This window comes from Perissodus microlepis, chromosome 11 (genome assembly GCF_051167445.1).
Source record: "Perissodus microlepis isolate ML-2025 ecotype Zambia chromosome 11, ASM5116744v1, whole genome shotgun sequence".
NCBI classification, from domain to species: Eukaryota; Metazoa; Chordata; class Actinopteri; order Cichliformes; family Cichlidae; genus Perissodus; species Perissodus microlepis.
The window spans coordinates 14,302,146-14,324,844 of record NC_140471.1 but is presented as its reverse complement, the minus strand read 5'-3'; the positions used below and the strand labels follow the sequence as shown (position 1 = coordinate 14,324,844).

At 41.8% G+C, this 22,699-nt stretch overlaps 1 protein-coding gene across 1 annotated transcript in view; it reads right to left on the bottom strand.

The window, feature by feature from the left end:
* znf407 (zinc finger protein 407) overlaps nt 1-22,699 on the bottom strand; it is a 157,966-nt gene that overhangs the window by 37,381 nt on the left and 97,886 nt on the right. The window contains exons 7-9 of the mRNA XM_084942847.1: nt 20,758-20,841; nt 18,532-18,652; nt 11,863-12,041 (exon numbers count right to left, since the gene is read on the bottom strand). Of these exons, the coding sequence (XP_084798973.1) occupies nt 11,863-12,041; nt 18,532-18,652; nt 20,758-20,841 (384 nt within the window). The remainder of the gene's footprint in view (nt 1-11,862; nt 12,042-18,531; nt 18,653-20,757; nt 20,842-22,699) is intronic.

The following is a 22,699-nucleotide window of genomic DNA, read 5'->3' as shown; positions in this document are numbered from 1 at the left end:
AACAAAAAGATCTAATTCTACTAGGTGGGTTGTTGTATGTGTAAAACTCTGAGGCAGCAGATGGTGATAAACCTAAAAGTAGCCATACACAAACCCACCAGTAAAGTTAAAAAAAAAACAACAACAAAAAAAACAGCAGCAGTAGCAGCGGAAGAACTTTGTCCTGTGAAGACAGAAGATGTATGGCTCAGGGGAGATAGTGGCAACAGTAAATGATTACCTTTTTACAAACTGGGCCTTTGTAATAAAATGCGTAGGGGGGAGTATTATCAATTCAGCAGCCCGGTAAAGATAGCATTTTTGAAGCCACGGCAAGGCTGATCACTATCTAGAGAAGAGCCCGAATCTGTATTCCTCACTGCGAGTCCAGGAGGGAGAGGGGTCTAAGACCTGTTCGTGTGCGTCTGTGTGTGCGTGTTTGTGCATGTAAAAGAAAATGTTTGTGTGTGTTTCACTGAGAGAGACATCCGTTAAGGCCCCTCATGCCTGCAGGCCCAGCCGTGACAGAACCAAGATCTATTTTCTTACACCCACAAACAGAAAGACATGCAGGAGTCTGTGTACATACGCACACAAGCACGCAAACACACACACAACCCCACAAAACCATACATGTACACATAAAAATCTGTTATACGTGCAAACATACACACTTGGTCCTTCGGGCGAACTATAAGATTGGAGATGAAGTTCTCTGTGAAACTGTGTGAGTCAAGCTAAGATTCTCTGTTAGATGTCTGATTCTGGAGAAAGACACTGACAGATGACATGTACACAAAAAACAAAACAAAACAGAAAAACCTTACACACTCTCTCAAACAACACACTTGTCTGATAGCAGTCAAACAGAGTAGAGACAATACAAAAGAGACAACAGACAGACCGGCAAACAGATAGAGAGGCAGATAGCAGCGAAGAGCTCAGCTGCTGGCCCAGAGTCACATCACTCACTCAGCGCGCGCACACACACACACATACACACACATCACTAAAATGGTAAACCATCATAACACACACAAACCACAAGACACAGGCAGAAAGAGAATGATGCAGAGACAGAGGAGTAAGGGGGTCAAAAAAATGAGCAGACAGTTATAAAGAGATATCAGCGTAGCCTGGGGAGTTAATGCACACTGTTGGATTGTGGGAGAGTTTTATAAAATGGGGTGACCGATGATGTGATGTGTGTTTGTGTGTGTGTATGTGTGCAGGTCTGTTTTGAAGTGTAACATGTACAAACACTCCTCCATACATTTTAGCTTTTAGAAGTCACTGAATCTAAAAAGTAAAGAAAAAAAGAGATCTTATTTTCTCTACTGTAAGCACTGACGCTCAATGCTCGAAATCAGGACCTACAGATATTACAAAAGGCTGAATTTGAAGCCATTTCTAAATTCTTATTTATTGTAAGTTATACACTGGCTTTTGAAAGGAGACAGCTGAGGTGGTTTGGGCATCTGACAAAGGATGCCTCCCGGGCGCCTCCTGGGTGAGGTGTTCCCAGCATGTTCTACCAGGAGGAGGCTCCAGGGTAGACCCAGGACATGCTGTATGGATTATAACGCTTGGCTTTCCTGGGAACGCCTCGTTGTTCCCCCGGATGAGATAGAGGAGGTGGCTTGGAAGATGGAGGTCTGGGCTTCTCTGCTTAGGCAGCTGTGCACGCGACCCAGCCCCAGATAAGTGGGGAAAAAAATGGATGGATGGCTACACTTAATTTTGTAAAATTCAACTTTTTGTATGCTCATGATTCTGCTTTATTGTTTTTAAGGAAGAATGTCACTGACATTCAGAACATCATCAGCAATGAATCTGAAGGCTTAAGCAAGGTTTCAAAGCAAACTTGGCAAATCTAAGTGGCCAAGCAACATTGCAAATGCAAGTTTACCTGCTTTAAGTTTGACATTTTTCACCTGCTTACTCGATATATAGCTGTGTATGTTGTTTTTTCCATTTAATATATATATTAAGTACATATGAGTTATTCTCTTTAAGGACAGCACCCTCAAGCAAGTTTATCTAACTGAATCTCTTTAAAATATGTTTTGTCTGTCTGCAATTTACAAATAAACCAAATTATAAATTGTTCTCGATGAATTCATAATTTTACTGGAAATAAATGGGTTCACTGTGATATCTGTAGCAATCAGGGGTTTGTATCTGGAAGGCTAGAATAATGCTGAATTTTTCAAACGTGATAAGAGCAATGCTTTGAACTTCACAAAGTCTGTGACAAGGTTTAAGCTTCAAGCTAGACTCCAAAAAAAACAACAAAATCAAGTTAAGCTCAAGTTTCATATTTAGATGCGATATTGAGCTTCCCATTCAAAAGCACTTCTGGCCCTACAGTCATAAAATATTATTACATCGACTCGGCAGACACTTTCATCCACAGTGACTTACAATGAGTAAGTAAATTAATAAAGAATACAAACAGGTCTGATTAGCCAATTCAAGCACATCAAGAATCCAGCAGCCTCCCAAACTCTCAGATAAAGTGCTCCTCATCTTAACAAATTCATAACACATAGATCTGCTATGGATACACAAAGGTTTTTCTGTCTTTCTATAATCTTTAATTTCTCTTTTTTCCCCTCCACATGTGTCAGAAGAGATTTCCTGGCCAGTGCATATGTGTGAATTTGCCACACCCCTTTTGAGTACTAATTTAGCCTTTTAGGTTTAATCTCCCTGTGAGTGGCTTTTCTCGCCCTTTAATTAGGCTATGGGGAGCCGACACCAACAGTAAACGTGCACACTTACACTTCAAGACACACGCGCAAACTAATTCTGGCTACCACACATATGTACACACTCCCACACAAATGCTAAAGAAACAGTCCTAGACTCGAGACACGCTTTGGTAAGACAGTCCTCATCAGCCCTCTGTGGGCCTCTTTCACACTCTGGCTCCCCTCAACTGCACCAGTCACCACGACAGGACAGGAAAAAAAAAAGAAAGAAAGGGAGAACTACAAAAGGGGGAAAAATGAGATATTCTATACTCGTGAGAGAAGAAAAAGAGGTGCTGGTGTTGAAGGCATTCATCTCTGAACTTTTTCCATTTCAGATCTATTTGTCAAGTTAAAGTTGCATTAAGTAGCATCGGTATTTTGGCAGACTCAAGTGGCAGTGGGAGATAGATGTTTGAATGTTTCTCTTTTAAAGCTTAAAGACTTCAGTGCCAATTAATTTTCTAACAAGGTTTTGGTGGTATGAGCACTTCATTGATCCATAATGATGTGGTGAAAAAAGGTCCCTGCCACAGACTGACAGGAAAAGAAAGCATTACTGTTTTTGGACCTGCGTGGCCATCACAGCATTTTATAAGGTTTCCATAAATCTCCTTTATTTTTCTTTTTTGTTTTATTTTTACTTTTTTGGTTTTTGCTTATCCAACAGGATTAGAACAAAAAAACCAACTCAGTTTGTAGCTGAGCCAGATCAGTTCCATTAAAATGATCAAGCTATTGACTTTGGTGAAAGACTGTAGACTCTAAATGCCCTTCTAGATTTTAAATGATCCGAAGTTTCTTGATGCTATACCTCTGGCAAGAACTGCTGCTAGTATCGAGGCTTCAAAAAGAGATTTCATTGTGAAGAATGCCCTGCCTTGGCTACTTATGCCTTTGATACCAACAAACTACATCTGAATCCTATTTTACAGTATTGCATTTGTGCATAGGTATTTACCTATGCAGCGCCTACAAAAGGGATATGCAACCTACACAAATGGGCTTGTGTGCAGTCCTTCAAAAGAAGAAGAAAAACAACAACAAAAGCCAACGGCACCCTACACTGCCCCTGGTGACAGAACACAGTCACAACTTGTAGACAAAGCTGGTCAGCAAAGCCGTCCATAGGTTCAGTGTAGGACCAGTGAAAAACATGAAATGCTGGATATTCCGAATAGTAGTATACAACCATAAAGCTACAACAATCACACTGAAGAAATCAGGCAGATACTTGCTCTCTAGACTGCCATCCAAACGCCTAACCATGCATGCCCACAGTGATGTCACAACTGCAGGCTGCTCTTTGGTGTTGTTTCAGCGTGCTGCGCACCTCTGGATTTTTGGACCTGGTTTGTGTGGTGCAGCCGGTTTTACGAGACGAATGCATGTTCGTGTCTGTCTTAACTACCATTTCAATGATATATCAGTAGTACATACAAAGAGACGTGCTGCAACAACTTAAACAGTGGAGACTTTTTAGGGAATACGCTGAAAAATCACTTCGCATTTCAGCCTCTTCTATTCCTGGCGACACCTATCATTCAAGAGAAGACTGCAGTCACTGTGGTGAGCCTGAAGTGACAGTATAAATGATGATGGGGCTCTGGTGACTTCATCCTCAGCACATGGCACAACCAAAGCAGTGAATTAGTCCTAAAAGTCATCCTTTAAAAGACCACCTGCATTAGTGCCAACTTCACACAGAAACTCTTTATTCCCCTGTTTTGCTCTTTGTTTTTTTCTTCTCTAAACAGACCACAGATTTACACAAACAAAACTGAGCACTAAAAAAGGAAATGCAATAACAGCAGTACAGATAGTGGCTTGTTATGCTGGAAATAAGAGGCCACTTAATTGGGGTCTGATAGTCTAATAGGCAGCCCCTCTGATTACCAACTCTGTACATTGGCTTAAATTAGCCCACTGATGAGAAGCCAGGGGATTCAATTATGCTGGGGTAGAAATAAGGGGCCCTAATAGGCCACTGTATCAGGAAACATGGGACTGGGCTGGGCTAAAGTGCTGATAATTGGTTGTTTAGTTGGGAAAGTTGAGCCTGTTGGTAATTAGAGATGCTGAGACGTTTGGAGAGCCACCAAACAGACGACACAAGGAGGACAGAGGGGCGAAGGAGGAAGACAAGGGTCCTTGGTGCAGCAGAGAGGGCAAAGGTCACGGTGGAGATCTCAGAAGTGCACTTCAGCCAATGAGGTTGCAGATGAGGGAAAACATGTTATGGTACTGTGGAGCGGTGTTGATTCAGTAAAGGTCAAGATGGGGCAAAGCAGGACTGAAAGTAAAAATCAGGAGTCTGGCTTTATCTCTCAACACGCTCTCTTAACAGTTCCTTCCTTCCTTCCTTTCTTTTCCTTTTAACTTTTTTTTTTTTTTAATTTGTCTTTCTCGCCAATAACTACTACTTTTTTCCCCCATTGTACCTCATCTCAGGCAGGTTAGCTACTAGCAGCAGCTGGATGTGTGTACAGTGTGTCTGAATTGAAGGAGAAGGAGGACTGAATTATGGATGAGGTTTTATAGGAGCCGGCGGCCTGTCTGGTTCCATATTCACTGTCCCATACTTGAGGAGCAGGCCTGCCTCGGAGCATCCCTGCCTCATGTCACTCACGCGGGGTGTCTGTGTGTGTCTATTTGCCTTTCTGCCAAAATCAAGCACTTGTATAAAAGCACACTCAAAGTCTTTTTGCAAAAACAAACAAACAGCAGATACTTTTCAACTAATTTCCTGATTAAAATGAAAACTATTTAAATAGTTCTGTGCACAGGCGCACCGCAATTAGGGTATTTGAACAGCAGGAGTTTGCAACAGGACTGGTGCATCGAAACAAAACTGGTGTTTTCCATGAAATATTGCCATAATCTTAAAGACAAAAATCTTATTAACTACTGAATCAAGCTCAGCATCACTGAACACAATCAGTGGTCTGGTAATAACCTCCAAAGACCATGATGAAAATAACGCTTTTGTTTTCTAGAAACCTGTGCAGATCCTTACAGTTTTCACTCCTCTGTCTTGCTATCACACTGTGCAAGTGTCCTACATACGCCATCTGCAACATTTTAGAACAGTGCAACATAAGCACTCACCTACACTAACTGTGGTGCTGCAACACCGGGGAGTCTACTATATCGTGTGTCATCAATCTGCTTCAAACCTATCCACGGGCTCATACAGAGGTCGATGACAACACTCTCCTGGTCAGGATTTACCCGAGTGAAAAAATCATGACTGCCACGGCCAAAACAAATAGAAAATGCAGAAATAATGTCACGCGTGTGGCAGCCAGAAACCTCCTGCTTCTGTGTGCCCAAACCAAGTGTATGGAACTTGTCAGTAAAAACTCTAAACGGCCACTAAATGGCAGAGAGGAGGCTCTGAGATTGGCACCAAGAGGAAGGGAATGGAAGAAGTGGATGAAACAAAAGGCCGTTTGTTGTAGCTTATGTGTGATAAATGCAGCCGGTTGGGGAAGTTTTCACGCTCATTGGAGCAGGTCATTATGCAGGAATTGCTGCTTGCTCGGCCCAGACCGGCCCTGTATTGGTTTTCTGAGATTCATGCAACTGATGGTTGTGCTTTGCTAACCCCCACATCAGTTGCTGCTTGTCTCCTGGGGCACTGGCAGTGAGCAGCTGCTTTTCAGTTATAATATCTCAAAGAAGACAGCATAACGGGTGTGTGGATGTAAAGAAGAATCTATTATACATCGATCGGCTGCTTTAAAGTGTGGTATTTAAGGCTCGAATGTAATTAATATTTATTTAACCCTTTATTTTGCCAGAAAGTACACAGTGAGATACAAGATCTCGTCTCTTCTTGTCAAGACAGTTTCAAATTATAAATGAAGAATATTCCTTAATTAGATTTGTTAATGTAACTAAGTGGGAGTGTTATAAAAACTGAGATACTGTACGTACAATCCATATTCACTCATAAAGCCACATATGGACGGCAGAAATATCGCTTATGGTGTATTTTTACTAGATTACAAGTCAAAAATTCCAACCTATTTCGATCCAGTTTTTCTCTTTCCTTCTTTGGTGAAATGATTTTTATACTTTTCTTGTTACCAATTAAATCTTCAAATCCCTCATTGTTAAGTTTTTTTTTTTAAGCATTAGCTCAATATAACTAAATCACCCCTGAGACAGCATCAGCACATTTAGTCTTTCCCTTTTTTCTTAATTTTCCACAGTGCTGAAAAGAGTCACTTTTTTCATTAACGTCTATCAAATGAATGCAACATAAGGACGGTGACACAAAGACACAAGTTTATCACGAACAATGAAGACTTGATGTCCTATTGGTGTTTAAATAAAAAAAAAAAAAAAAAGCACTGACGGACTGCGTGTTTTTGTCTCCCCCCTCCATCGCCGACACATATCCTATTCCACATAGAAAAGTGTCACATATAACACACGGTTATTAGAAACAGATGTTGATTTTATCACCGGTGTCTGTGGCTTCTCTCACAACGTCGACACAATGTCATATGCGCTGGGATACCAGGACACATTTGCATGACATACACACCTGTCCTCCACAATCCAACACGCTGCGGTAACACAATAGGCAAGTAGAAACTCACGAGAGTAATGTTTCATTACACGAGGAACAGAAGGTGAAAGCGAGGAAGGGTAGCCAGGGAGGAGCACGGATGCATAACTTAAGTAAAAGCCATCGAAACCCATATTTGTTTACAGATTTGTTTAATAAGGAAAAATATATGCAAACAAATGAATTTGCCTGTGGTTATAACTGTGTATTAAGATCATCACTTACAAGGCCAGGCCTCCTCTAGCCCTCTACAGTAGCCATCCATCATGCATTATTAAGGAAAATAGAATCTGCATAAAGCAGCAACAATGCCTTGAAGAAGTTTATTTATTTATTTTATCTTTTTAGGCACTAAGCAGCAGATCCTCAGTCGCTGTTAGCTAATTACAAAGCATTTGATCTCTATGCCCCCAGGATGTGCAATTACAACCTTGGTTGAAAATTAGGAAAATATTTCACAATTAAAAATAGTGGGATGAAGACGCTCTGACAAAGCTAATGGCGACATCTCACCTGTGCGTGCATGTGTGCGTGTTAAATGTGGATTTTCGGTGCTGGACTAGACATGAGGCTGTTTTAACAAAGCCAATGCCCGGCAAACACAGCTGACCTCGCTGGAGGGAAATAGCAAAAAAAAAAGAGAATATACCATCTCCCAAAGCTGAAGCAGACATGCCATACTTGCTGAATTTTAACTAAAAGAAAGTTCTAGTCAAGGGGTAATTTAGCAAAGTCGCAGCACTCTTGAGTACCTGTAGCTCCAGTTCTGCTCCGCTGCTATCTACGCTTAGATCACACAGGCATCGCCACTTCTTTCTGGCATATCTCTGCGCATATCGCGCACGGAAGACAATTGTCATTACCGTTTTATTAAAATGTGTCCTATCAGCAACATTTGCACATCGCACATCTAACCTTCCTTTCTTCCTTCCTTCTTTCTTCCCCTCAAATTCTAATCATCATTCCCCTCCATCACTAGCTGGGTCTAATTCCCTCTCTTCCTTGGTTTGCAAAGGACCTCTGCTTTCATCCTCGAGAAGGGCTCTAATTCGAAGTGCGACGCTGAATAAAGAAGGGGGGGGAGGAGAGAGAGAGAGTGATATGGAAAGACAGAGCAGCGGAGGAGACGTTCGGGTGTCAATCAATCCGGCGCGAGGGGCTACAAGGGCCCGTGACTAGGGTGCGTTTGATCTGTGTCTTTCAAAGAGAGAACAGCAGGAAGGGCCATCACAGATGATTTGCCTCTCGCTGCTGGCCCTGGTGCCACTCTGACAGAGAGCAATCACAAGCAGGTTAATTCAACATCTACCTTCTTAATCTTTTCTTCCCTGTCTCTTTCTTTTGGTCTCATTCTGTCTACTTAGATGAAGAATTGCTCCTTCTGCTACCACCTCCTTTTCCCCTCTTTTGAAAGACTGAGAGATCACAAGTGTGCTTTCAGTGCCCTTTCAAATCCCTCTATAGTCGGATGGCTTTGGTCAGGTAAAGAGTTGTTGATTTTCCCAAACTCCTACAATGCCGTATTTATGCGTCTCTATCAGAGGGCCATGTTTCATAAAACGGTAATAGATTTATGATGGCAGAGTGGGATTGGAAGTTTCCTTCAAAAAACTTTGCAATGGAGGACTTTTTTTTTCTGGGGTACGAAACACCATCAGATGCATTTTTAAATATTTTTCTGTCATTCTTTGGTTCACATCTGTGGTGTGCCGTGAGCTGAATATGAATGAGAGTGTAACGATGACATCTTGAAAATATGCTGCTTAACTTGACTGAAAGAGAAGGATGTGTTCCCTCCAGATGACTGAAAGGCGACGCACATTCCAGACAAGATCTGACCTCCGGCAACTCTGAAATCCGAAACCCACATTGTATGAAGCCTGCTATAGCACCGGCTTGGACACATAGAGAGAAATGTCCTTTACTTGGCATAAACGTTGTGTTCTCATATGGCTCCGCAGGTCATTTGAAGAGAGACAAGGACATAAAATTAAACTGTGAAAAAGTCTTCTCCATCAAAGGTCAGCCATGCATGAGGACAAACAGAGGTGAGGGGGATTCTGGGGTGAAAGGGTAAGAAGAGACATAAAGGCATGCTTTGGTTAAAGGTGAGAGGGTACAGAGCATATTGAGGGAGGCGTGTTTAAAAGCAGCTGAAGGTAAAAGGTTGAATAGGGAGGTTAGGAGGTGGAAGAAAAAGAGAATCAAAGACAGAAGTTTGTCCTTAAATTTGACAAATGGAAATCATGGGAAGAATAAGCCTGTTTCAGAAATTCATAACTACAAACTTTTCAAGGACACCATCCAAATCCACTCAAATTCACTAGGAAATACACCACGGCGTCGCCAGAAAGCAGCCATTTTCCAGCATGTCCCTGACTGGCCTTTTCTCCCATGGTGCTCTCCTCCAACTCTAGTGCCTTTATGTAAGGTCAGAGGGATAACAGGATAAAGGCTGTCTTCTCTGCTCCTCTGAAGGACAAGCACTCTGCCGATTGGATTTGGTGGCCTTCAAGGACAAAAGAAAGAACACTGGGATACAAAGGAACCAATAGAGGAGGAACAAGATTTCATCTGTCACTATGGCCTGAGTGATTGGCAGGGATGGCTACAGCAGCAATCTTTGAGCACTGCCTTTTTGTGGCTGGGTGCCCTCCATCAGCACTGAATAAGAAGACTCGATCCACTGACAAAAAAAGCACTCAAAGAGGCTGGAAGATCAGACCTCCATGAAATAAAAGAGCATAGACAGGTGCTATAGAGGAAACTAGGTGGTTTAATTCAGCAGAATGACTTCAAATGTTCATTTACAAATTTGTGTGTTTGTGTGTGATTGTGTGTGTGTGAGTGAGTGCACATTAACATGGAAAGCAGAAGAACAGAAAGGCATGTTAGGAAGGGGACGCGGCCGATGCAGAGCACACAGACTGGTGAACAAATCTGAAACTCCAAAGAGAAAATAACCCGACAGTTGCATAACGTCAATGTAGGGTCACAGCTTGTCTTTATCATGAAGATAATTTTCTTTGAGGTGTTGATTTAAGCAACTTTTTCCTTATTTGCAATAAGAACTGTTTATGAGAGGGAAGGGTCGCTGTGAATAAATAGAAAGTTGTTCTGAGTGAGCACCTTTAGCCAATGCTGAATCATGTCTATCCTGATGAGGATGATTTTTCTATGGATCAGACTGACCAATTGACAGAATACGAGGGCCATTCAATGGTTTGAATATAAACATGATGTGAATCATGTGCTATGGCCTTTGCAGTGATTGAACTCAACAGTCGAATGCCTATAAAAGATTTTTGAAATTCTCTTCATCATCATCATAACACCGAATGATAAAACATCTTTTGGAAAAAGATGTTTACAAAGATCAATATCTGTGTCTCCTCATCCCCAACCAGTCACAGCAGATAGCTGTCACTCCCGAAGCTGGTTGTGCCAGACCTTTCTTCCTGTTAAAAGGCAGTTTTTCCTTCCCACTGTTACCACATGCTTGCTTATCGGGAGTCGTTTGATTGTTGGGGTTTTCTCTGTATTCCTGTAGGGTCTTTAACTTACAATATAAAGCAGCTTGAGATGACTGTTGTGATTTGGTGCTATATGAAAAAACTGAATTTAATTGAAAACTGGTTTTCGACCCTTATTCCAAAGACATGGTGAATCACTGTCAAGTCACACTGAAGGTGTTTCGGTGGCACTAAGACCCTTTGCTGGTTTTTCCTTTCATTTGTAATGTAGCTCTATGTTTCCATCCAGGAGTTGATTAGAAGGATTCATAGATATGGATTCAAAAGACAAATAGGCTGAAATAATGGCACAAGAATAATAAGATAACCTGTGATTTTTATCATGGGTTAAAACCAGAGAAAATGAATTAAATTTCCATAAAACCCCATAATGCTGTGGCATCTTTTTATTTTTAACCTATTTTCTGACTTGTGTATCACATGCTTAAGCTCCGTGTTCTACAAATGCATCCACATGCTTAATGGTAGCCCCATGACCTCTCTGCCCATGTTAGGATGCCCCCACATTGCCTGTTTTTAAAGTCTTAAAATGAATTTTTATTTCTTGACTTTTAACTCAGAATGAGTTAAAACTGTGTTTTCTTACCTTCTATTCTATTATTGTTTTCTGTTTTGGTACTTTGTATAGCACTTTGTTAAACTTGTGTTTTTAAAAAGAGCTTTATAGATTAATTGGAATGGATTAATACTTAATACATAAAAATAACAAAAAAACATCCTTTAACTTTCAGCTAAGCAAGTGGAGCTGCACATCACCAAAGACAGAAAAAAGGCACTGTTGTTTTTAAATGTAGGGACAGTATGTTCTTAGAAGTCCTTCTTTTTGTGTTTTTGTTTACGGGGCACGGACATTTCAGATGCTGTGAAGGGGGCACTACGGACCAAAGTAGGGGGTACAGACGGATGTCAGGCTAGCTGCCATGGTGCATTAGTGAATTCTGCTTCGCCGCGCAACAGAATCCTTGATGATATGGAAACATCTGTGAAACACTTTCTATTTCTTTTAGCAGCACATTACCTGCGTGCAGGTAGGCGAGGTCTGGGTTCTCAATATCAGGGTGATTGTCCTTCAGGTGGTTGCGGAACTCCATCGGAGAGTTGGTGGCATAGTCACATTTGGGGCAGTTGTACATCTTCACGCCCTCGTGTTTTCCCGTATGGAGTATGTGCTTTCGGATATTCTCTGCACAGTTGGATCTAAGTGAGACAAACAAAGACAAAAAGGCTTAATTCCATTTTGGAATTAACAAAACAAACGTTGGAATTAAAGATGAGAGTCATGAAGGAGAAAACACAAGATCAACACTTGGCAACATTCCCAAAAAAAGGTTTGCTGTACTAACATTTTCTTTATCTGTAATGATGTAATGACACACAGACACACATGGGCACACATCACACAGTAACACGCAATAAAAAAAAATCAAGCTGGGAGAGAGGAGCCATGTTTGGACTACAAGCAGCACATGACTAAAGACTCTTTCATGAACAGCAAACGCACTTGTTACAGAAACAATATTTACATTTTGTAGATATGTTTGATATTCTTTCACGCCTTTATATTTTGCTCTGATACTTTCTTTTCTTATAGTTTTTCAGCTGTTTGTGTAACGGTGCTGGGGACAGCGCCTGCTACGAGACCGCTGTGCATCTAGAGGCCCATTGACTGCATTACAAAGATATGTCTGAAGGCATCTGTTATTCAGTATGTATCATTTGCAGCTGTATGAAAGCTATATAGGATTAGTGTTGTATGCTGTGTGTGCCTGAGTTTGTGGGTCTCTGGGCCAGTCAGATAGGGCAGGGAGCTACTGCAGGGTATACGATGTAACTATGTCAGCCCAGAGAGTAACACACAAACCTCTGCTGATTAATGACGCTGCCTGACCTGCTCCCAGGCTCTATCTAAACCTGCCCATAGACACACACAAACACACTCACACACATAAGTGAAGCTCTGAATGATTAAGACAAACATGCACATACATACATATGGAATACAGACATATAGAAAGGCCAGTTTGAGCCAAAATAAAAACAATAAATCTCTGACACTGCTACACAAGTTCGAATATACAGACATGAATCCGTAAACACACACAAACGCTCGCGCATTTAATGCATCATGCAAGCAAGCATGTGCGGTGTAGAGCACACTTTCGCACACAATCATGTGTTGATGGATGGGGCACTCGTGCTCAGTTTGGACCTGACATTCTCGGACAGTATAATACGCAATTACTCTCCCTTATCACCTTGGCTGGGACAATAAAGCCTCACAGTACCATAGCTCACACCAGCCAAGGAGAGAATTTGTTTTCACTTTTGCAGAGACACCTCTCTCCATCATGGGGGCCATAGTCCAGCCTGGCTCCACTGCGGCCTAGAAAAAAAAAAAATACAGAGCGGGCCCTCACTGGTGTCTGTTTATGCTGTACAAAACACATAAGGACCAGCCAGCAGTGAACAATGAGGGCTCTTCATGAGGCTGAAGACCATGTTTTGGATGCAGTCTCAACAAAAGAATGAATGAAACACATTTTGGGAGCGTTGACCCAGAGCACTAACAAATAAAGAAATGTCTGCTTGGCCAGTGGATTGCAGAACAATTTACAGACGAGCACTCAGGAGCCACTTTATTACCTACACACGGTCAACTGCTCGCCAAAGCAAATATCTAATTAGCCAATCACAAGGCACTTAGATATGGTCGAGACAACCTGCGAAATTCAAACTGAGCATCGGAATGAAGAACAAAGGTGATTTAAGTGCCTTTGGCTACGTCCACACTAATGCGTTTTTGTTTGAAAACGCATCGTTTTCTCTCCGTTTTGGCCTCCGGTCCACACTGAGACACCGTTTTCCCTGAATGAAAACGCAGCGTTTTGAAAACGCTCTCAAAAATGCATACATTTGAAGACGGTGCTTATGCGTCGCAGTGTGGACAGCAAAAACGGAGACTTTCGAAAACAATGACGCATGTTAGTCATGTAATGCAGTCATGTGACCAATTAAACAAAGATAGCGGAAGGTTTATACAGCAGTTGTTTTGTTGGCTCTTAATTTGACAGCCATATTAAAGATTAATATCAGTTTGTACATGCTTCAGATAGCTTTTCTTCGAAGTCTTTAATTCTCACTTGCTTTTGCAACTTTGTACTTTTGTATTACTCGCAGCAATAACTCCACCTCATTGTTAGTCCATTTATAAAAACTCTGTGCTTTTCCTCGTTATTTTACCGCGACGTTTCATCGAGCTGGAAAGTAAATAAGCGGCAGACAGAAATGAGGCAGGCTGAATCTTCTTGCATTTCACGCATGCGCAATACTGGAGCGTAAGCGTTTTTGTCCGTTTCAATGTGGACGCACAACTCTGTGAAAACGTCTGAAAACGCTAGTGTGGACGCGGAGCGTTTTCAGACAAAAACGCAGTTTTCAAATCTATCCGGGCTACTGTGGACGTAGCCTTTGAACATGGTCACTGGTGCCAGATGGGTTGGTGTGAGTATTTCACAGACTGCTCATCTTCTGGGATTTTCCCACACAGCCATCTCTAGGGTTTACAGAGAATGGTCCAAAAAAAAGAAAATATCTATTAAGCACCAGATCTCTGGGTGAAAATGACTGGGTGATGCCAGCAGTTGGAGGAGAACAGCCACGCTGAAAGGAAGGCGAACGTAACTCAGCCTCTAGTTACAACTAAGGCATACAGATCGCTTTATTGAATGCCCAACATGTTAAACCTTGAAGCAGAAGGACTAAAGCAGCAGAAGACCACACTAGACCTGTCAGCTAAGAACAGGAAACTGAGGCAACATTTTCATGGTAGGTTCAGAATTTGGTGTAAACATCATGAAAACCTGGATCCATTTTTTGATCTTCAATGGTACACGCTGCCGGTGGCAATGCAATAATGTGAGGGACATTTTCTTAAAACACCACAGCCCACCTGAGTATTGTTGCTGACCATGTCCATCCCTTTATGACCACATTGAACGCATGATGTGATGGCTGCTTCCAATGGGAAAATGCACCATGTAACAGAGCTCACTTAATATCACACTAGTTTCTTTAACATGGCAGTAAGTTCACTGCACTCAAATGGACTCCACAGTCATCAGATCTCAATCCAATGGAGCACCTTGGCTGTGGTGGAACAGGAGACTAACATAATAGGCTTAAGGCTGACAAATCTGCAGCAACCGTGTGACGCTGTCATGTTAATATGGACCAAAATCTCTGAGGAATGCTTCCAGCACCTTGTTGAATCTGTACCATAAAGAATTGGGGTACTTCTGCAGGCAAAAGGGTGTCCAACCACGTACTAGCAGCATGTGCTTTATAAAGTGTCTACAGGAACTGACCTTAGTTGTCATTTTCATATTTTATCCAACAAACTGTCAAAAATTGCTGTGATTACTTTCTTATCAGCCTCATAAGCAAAACAATAACAGATTCACAGGCAAATCACGGCCATCTGTTGACTTTTCATTGGCATACGGACAAAAAAAAGAACTTTAAACTGTCTCATGCTCCTAAATTAACACAAATGATGCTGTTAAAAAATGCATTTAATACCAAAAGTGAGCTGATTTCTTATTCGAAAGCGGGAGCATAAATAGATAAAATTTGAAGCGGAGCTAAAAGGTTCTAAAGAGAGCGCGGGTGGATTCCTAGGGGGGCCATGCTATCTCTCAGATATGGTAATGGCGTAATTGTCATATTAAAACAACACAACGTGCGTTTAGGAGTCAGCAGGTGTCACAGTTAGTGAAAGCCCACACCAGCCCTCCTACTATACACTGTATTAATTAGTCCAACGCTGTTTCAACTTCCTCCCCCACCCATGCACTCACCATGGGAATCAGCCATACTGATGCTCATCGGATACATCACCCCTTCTCTGCCACTTTCTGCTTCTCCCCTCTCTCTCCCCCCTTTATTTAATCCATTTCCATATTCCTCCTCCCAAAGACTGTATGGTAATGGGAGAGGTGTAATTGAGAGGCGCTTCGTTAGAGGAGATTTAAATGCGCTTCTTTGTGTGCGTTAAGAGTTGTGGGGGGTGCAGGGTCTGTATTTGGATCATTGGTGCTATTTGGATTCTTATTCTGCCAGGGAGGCCCAGTTATCATCATTAATGCCTCTCCCTCCTCCTTCGTCTCTCACTTCACTTTTACAAGGTCGCAAACCTTCCTGCCACTGACAGCGAGCGTGTTGTCCTCAAAGCCGCCGTCGCCTTGAATTGGAAACACTGCTTTAACAGGTAGATTGAAACATGAATGGTGCGGCATTCAATAAACAAAACCAGCCCCACAGTCACGGCGACGTGCAGGATTCAGAGGCTACATATCAATTAGACCGTTTTAGATGCCACTGTGACTTTAATGAGAAAAAAAAGAGAGTGGGAAAAAAAAATCCTCCTCTTTGTGAGCGATAAAAACGATTTCTTAAAAATTAAAGTAAAGAAGTTTCGCAGCTTGCATAAACAGCTGCAGAGTAGTCAAATAGACATCATTAATTGACAGCCCAGGACTCACGGTGCAATATCATTAGAATATTTTTACCACTATTTCCCATCTATAATTATCCCCCCTCTATTATCTATCTCTGTCTGAATGGTAGATGAGTGGCATTTGATAGATCATTTACTCCCTGCTCATTTACATGCATTTGAGAAGCAGCCTTGATGGGGATAATACTGCATTAAGTGAGAAACATAGCTGCCATTTAACATGCTACATCTATAAAACAGATACATTTTCTTTGGGCAAGAACTGTCAGTCACCTAGCTGCTTCATTAATGCTTATATTTCATAAGCCCGGCTTATATTACAAGGTCAAACAGGCTAACTCATCTACCAGCTCCTTATCACGGTCAGGCCACGAGAGACGTCACGGTTTTAAACATGCATTCAGACAATAAAAGCCAAGCAAAGATGGGACCCCTCACGGCTGTCTAGGGCCCCACACATTCAATTCCTCATCCTCACATTAGCGAGCCCAGCAGGGCTTTTCCACAACGTCCCTACACCTCCTCCCACCTTTCTTCCTCCCTTCGGGACCTCTCTAAACCCTCGGAGGCCACCAAAATGTTAATTGGGCTTCTAATTTACTGTTTCATTTGCTGCTATCTGTAACAATCATTATGTATCAGTGAAGGATCACAGGTCTGTATACAGTATCTTTCCCACTGTGAGGTTCAACCAGTGGAGCGGTTTGATATGAGTTTAAAATTTAAACAAAAGTAAAACGTAGGATGAGGATCTTATAAAATCTGATCCTTATGTGACTCTTTTGCACGTGCACCCACTGACCTGATGAGAGGGACCGCTGTATTTTTATAGAGCCGTGTGTCTTTAGTGTGCAGAATTTTAAGCAACAAAACTTAATGCTCCTAACATTAAAATGAAAGACAGTGAAATCTGATAACTTTCACACGCATTTTGCTCAAAAATAAATGTTTCACCTCGTGATGATACTTAGAGTCAGGAGAAGAACGAGGTACATCACACTTAATGCTAGAAACTACCTAACAACAACAACGAAAAGGTCAATCTGAGTGTTGCACTCTGACAAAATATTGGGAAAAAAATCTGTAGTAGTAAAACACAGAGTTGAGCCAACCAATCAGGAAGACAATACAGTCACTGGTTATGTTAACAAATTAGATTAAATATAGGGCATAACCAAATATAAGCAGGATTTATCGTCTCAGAAATGAAACTTAATTAAACTTAAATTAAACAATAAAAGACCTATGCTAGTCGCTTCCTACACGATACCCAAAAGAGACGTTCTGTGATAACTTTGGACACCGGGAGATAAAATCCTTTGATAATTGCTGAAGAATAGCCTGACTGCAGCTATTACTTCTCAGCATTTCATTTTTTTTCCCCCAAGTTGAACTGAATACAAAAGACAGATGAAATGAGTCAAGTGCTTCACTACGGCGGAGCAGGTGTAGCAAGCAGCTGAAATGACTTTGTCACAGAGGGGAAAAAACGAATGAAGAGTACATCTAAAACCAATGATGGGTTTGAGATCATTCCCTTTCACACTCTTCTGCCACATCCTGACGAGGAAGCGCGGGGTGAGAGAAAGACAGAAGGGGGGAGGAGAGGAGAGAGAGACAGAGAAAGATCGAGAGAGATGGAGATGTGCAACGCCAGCCAAAACTTTTTCAATTTCACCGACAATTTCCTGTGTAATTACTGATGCGGTATGATGGTGTTTTAATGACAGGGACCTGCCAGTGACAGTGACATTGTGTGTGTGTGTGTGTGTGTGTGTGTGTGTGTGTGTGTGTGTGTGAGAGAGAGGGAGAGTAAGAGTGTGTGTGTTGGGGAAATCTGGCTGGGCCTGTTGATGATGGCAGAGTGATGAGATGGAGCCGTGCTGTGGAGATTAGACCTGTCTGCCCTCAACGTCTCCCACCCACCCGCCACACACACACACAGATATACACACACACTCAAAGCCACTAGCATTAACACCCCACCCTCTCCACCAACCCACCAAACTACCCCACAATGCCACCTGCTATCTCACCAACACACACACCACACTCTTACAAACCCACCCCCCCACATCCCCATCCTATCCCCACCTATCAACCCTCTGATCATCAGTGCCACGGTGGCAGCCATCAGCGCCACCAACCGTGTGGAGGTCAATGAGGCGGTACCTGTAGTCGCACCAGGGGCAGCGGTACGGTTTCTCCCCGGTGTGAACACGTTTGTGCCGTGATAGGTGGGACTGCGTGGTGGAGGCGAAGTTGCAGAGCTTACATTTGAAGGGCCTCTCTCCTGTGGGCGGAGGGATTGAAAAGATAAGAGACACAGACAAGACAGCAGTGATGAGACCGCAGTGACCCACTAATGTGAGCTAAAACAAACATGCACATACATTGAGAGATAGCAGGTAGCAGGATTTATCTGACAATGGGTGTAGGTCCCTGTGGTGCTGCAAAAAAACTTTAATTAATAACTAAATATAAAATGAGGCATGTGTGTGTTAAACTCAACTATACAAAGACTGAACAAAAGGTTTTGTCAACTGTTGTATGAAAGCTGTAATTTTAAATCAGTTAAACATATAAAAAGCTCTGGCAGGGTTTGCGTCTGCTGAAGAAAGGCCATTTAAGGATGTAAGTGGAGAAAGTTTTCTTATATTTTTAAGTAAAAGTTGAATAACAATAAAGGCTGGGATTCAAAGAAAAGTCACTTGTATAAAAGCATACAATATAATATAAGGTTAATGGTAAAACTATGTATAATCAAATACAGAAGAAGTTGAAATGTAAAGTAAGAGTTAAACACATATTTTAGATCCAGCTGAAATGTGTGTTCTGTAAGAAGTGGAAGTATCAGTTGGTTGTAGTGCTGTGTTTTCAACCAAATCAGTTCATCTCTCAGCAGGACTGGAAACTTATGTATGGATTTCAAAAACATATGATGAGTGAGGTTTTGATGGTAATCCAGATAAGGCTTTTTACTGTTTGTACTGTAATTTCCGTAACTGAAGCACGGCCATTAATCTAACAGAAATAGCATATGGGCTGCACAGCCAAAGACCTGTAAAGAACTCTGAAAACACACACAGTGGGTATCTATGTGGTACAAGGATGAGGGTGGCCTGGTCTGATGAGACATTTATACAACAGAGACACCTGGATGGTTATTGTTCACCTAGGGAAGAGGTAGAACCTGCATGAACTGTGCTAAGAAGGCAAGTTGACGGAGAAGTGGGACGAAACGTTGGGTCCCCTCATTTAAGTGGACGCCACTTTGTTCCACTTACCTAAACAATGCAAACATACAGCCCTCCTATTAGCAGGATACCAACCTCACTTCACAACTACAAGAGTAAAAGGATCTGCTGCTAACATCTTGGTACCTGATACCCTCAGAGGACTTGTTCAGTCCATGCTATGATTGGTCATATCTGTTCTGGCAGCACCAGTGGGACCTACACAAGACAGGTATCTTTAATGATGTGGGTTATCATGTTTGTCTGGAGTGTAAGAATAAAAAACAAACAAAACAGGTTTTTGTTTTTTTACTTGTAATTAATTTTATTTGTGGCAGTTGTGTATTTTTGGGTTTTTTTTGTCGTGACATTTAAAGGAACTTTGTTATGTCCGCTGTTTCTTTAGTACTGCTTCAGTGACATTTATATATTGAGAATAAGATCAGCCATTCAATTTCCAATTGGAAAAAAACACAAAACACCTGAACAAAGCTGCTTGAGGAGACTTCAAACACAGAAATATTCATATTAGCACTGGTCGTTAAAAATCTGCACCTGTCAAACTGAGGACAGTCCCTTCATGTGAACCCGTATCGCCACAGATTTGGACATGTGGCTAAATCAGTGGAATTGACACGTGTCAACGTGGCAGAGGAGGACAGAAATTGGCGGTTTTAGGGGGAAAAAATGGCAGCAAAACTGAGGAGCAAACAAAATGAATAATGAAAACCTAAATGAATATTTATAACAGGATTCTTGATCCTTGGACGCCTGCCAGACAACGGCTAAGAACAGTATTTGTTTCACTATCTCAATTTGCCCCCAAAAAAACACTCGTTATTGACAGCCTATCTGAAAAATGCAATTTCCCTAAGCGACAGAATGACATGGTGAAATGATAACTGAAATTAAAAATCTCAGATTCAGTCAGCCACACTGGTACACATGCCTATCACTGACAGCAGCATGTCACACTGATGCGCCTGTGTGTGAGTGTATGTGTGCGACCGAGGGAGGGCAAACGGTTGCCTAAACTACACGGCTGCTCGGATCTCGGTGTCAAACACCTTCTGACATGGTGAAGGCATGAACACGTGGGAATCAGTTTGTACGACAAGACAAGTTTCCAACATGAGTTCAGGGTGTGTGAGTTGGTGCTTACCTGTGTGCTGGCGTCTGTGTTTGGTGAGGGCATGTCTGGTGCCTCCCGCAAAACCACACAGGTCACATAAATAAGACTTTTCTCCTGCAGAGATAGAGAGTGAGAGAGAAACATAGTGCTTTAGGGATATCAGCGGTTGTGAAAAACAGAGTGGATGAGAAACCAGAATTATACGCAGGGAAAAATATTTTGCTTAATTTGCTTTTGTTTTTGCAGAAATGCTCTCATTCAAACGCAAATCACATTCAAGAGATTAAAAAATGGTTTAAAGATTAATTTCAGTCAATTAAAAATTTGAAGCTGAAGCAATTAAAGAGGTTCAGAACACAGCCAAGGTTTACCATACCACCTTAAGTGAACATAACATGTACACAGCAAAAAAGCACTTAAAAGCTCATCTAAATCTGTAAAAGCAGGCATCTGCTGGTAGCTATGGACCTGAGAGTACACCTGAAACACCCTATAGTATTCTATGTGTTTTTAAAGGGGGGGGGGGGGGGGGGGTAATTAAAGATGTCTTTGAAAAATGACATAAAGCAACAAAAACTGCTTATTTTTAATTTCTGAAAATGCAGAAGGACATCAAACCTTTACGATCTGTATTTAATATGTGTATTTAGTCTGTTCTGTATCATTCATTAAGTGAATGCCCATTTTTTTAAAACTTATTTTGATATGCTAGGAATGTGAAGTCACTTAGAATGAAAAAAACAACTGTGGTTTTACAGCTGGTTTCGTTCACTCGAGCATGTTAATCTACACTGTTGATGAAACTGATCCAGGTTTCAGGTGTTTTCCTTCTGTCTGCCTCAAATCAAGATCAGCATAATTAATCTGTCCTTTAATTATACTTTTAATCGCTTTTAATTTTAATACTGAATTAACACGACTCAAAAAACGATCTAGCTAAACAGTAAATTTGCAGTCTCAATTATCACAGGGTGGTACTAAGTGAAGGGTTGTTGAATTTGATTTATGAAATCCCCTGAGTGGAAAAGTTTGATGCGGGAAAGAATGAGCAATCCCACTCTCGGTGGAAATGGTAGCCGAGGAGCCACTGAGCAAAATCTGAGAGCTCGAGTTAAGACAAAGAGGAGAGAAAATGGTTCGACAGGGAAAATGTGTGAAGTGGGAGAAAGGCAGAAGGCGAGAAAAGAAGAGACAGACTGAACAGATGAGCAGAGGGTCTAGTTGGCTAACAGATGAGCCAAGCAGAAGTCACAGATCACTAGTGTATATCCATCAGAGCTCTCATAGCTAACTAATTCCTCCAATCAGATGGATCCGTGTAAATATGTCAAATGGGGGACGGGAAATTGCCAGTGTGGTTTATTGACTGTGATAAAATCTGAAAAGCACCGCTGAACATAATTACATACTTGTCAGAGCCATAAAAATTAGCTTTATTATCAATGGGATGGTTTTGTACAACTTCATTTGGGGGCGATGCCTTCCAGATGGGGAGCACAGAGAGCTTTTTTACACTCCTCTTCTCTTCTCTGCATCTGGCTCTGTCATTAACAGCATGATGGTCTTTTCTCTCTCACATTGCCTCTGTCTACCTCTCTCTCTCTCTCTCTTTCTCTGTGACTGCCATTGCACACAGCCAGTCACACACTCCTGCACACACACACACACACACACACACACACACACGGCAGAAACATTTGTGATAAGATGCACTCGGGGAAATGCATGCGCGCATCTAGAGAATGGACACAGATGTGTATGCAAATCCTCACACAAATCAAACTGCATGCGGTGTGATATATGTCCATGTTGTGTACCTGCACATGTATGAAAACACTGTGGGCGCTGCGTCGCCCATTTTAGCACACACGGTACGTGCAGCTGAGCTCTCCATCACTTAAATATTCAGCTAAATGCTGATGTTGAACTCCAGCTCTCGCCACATACTGATAACACATTTGGGTGACTCTTC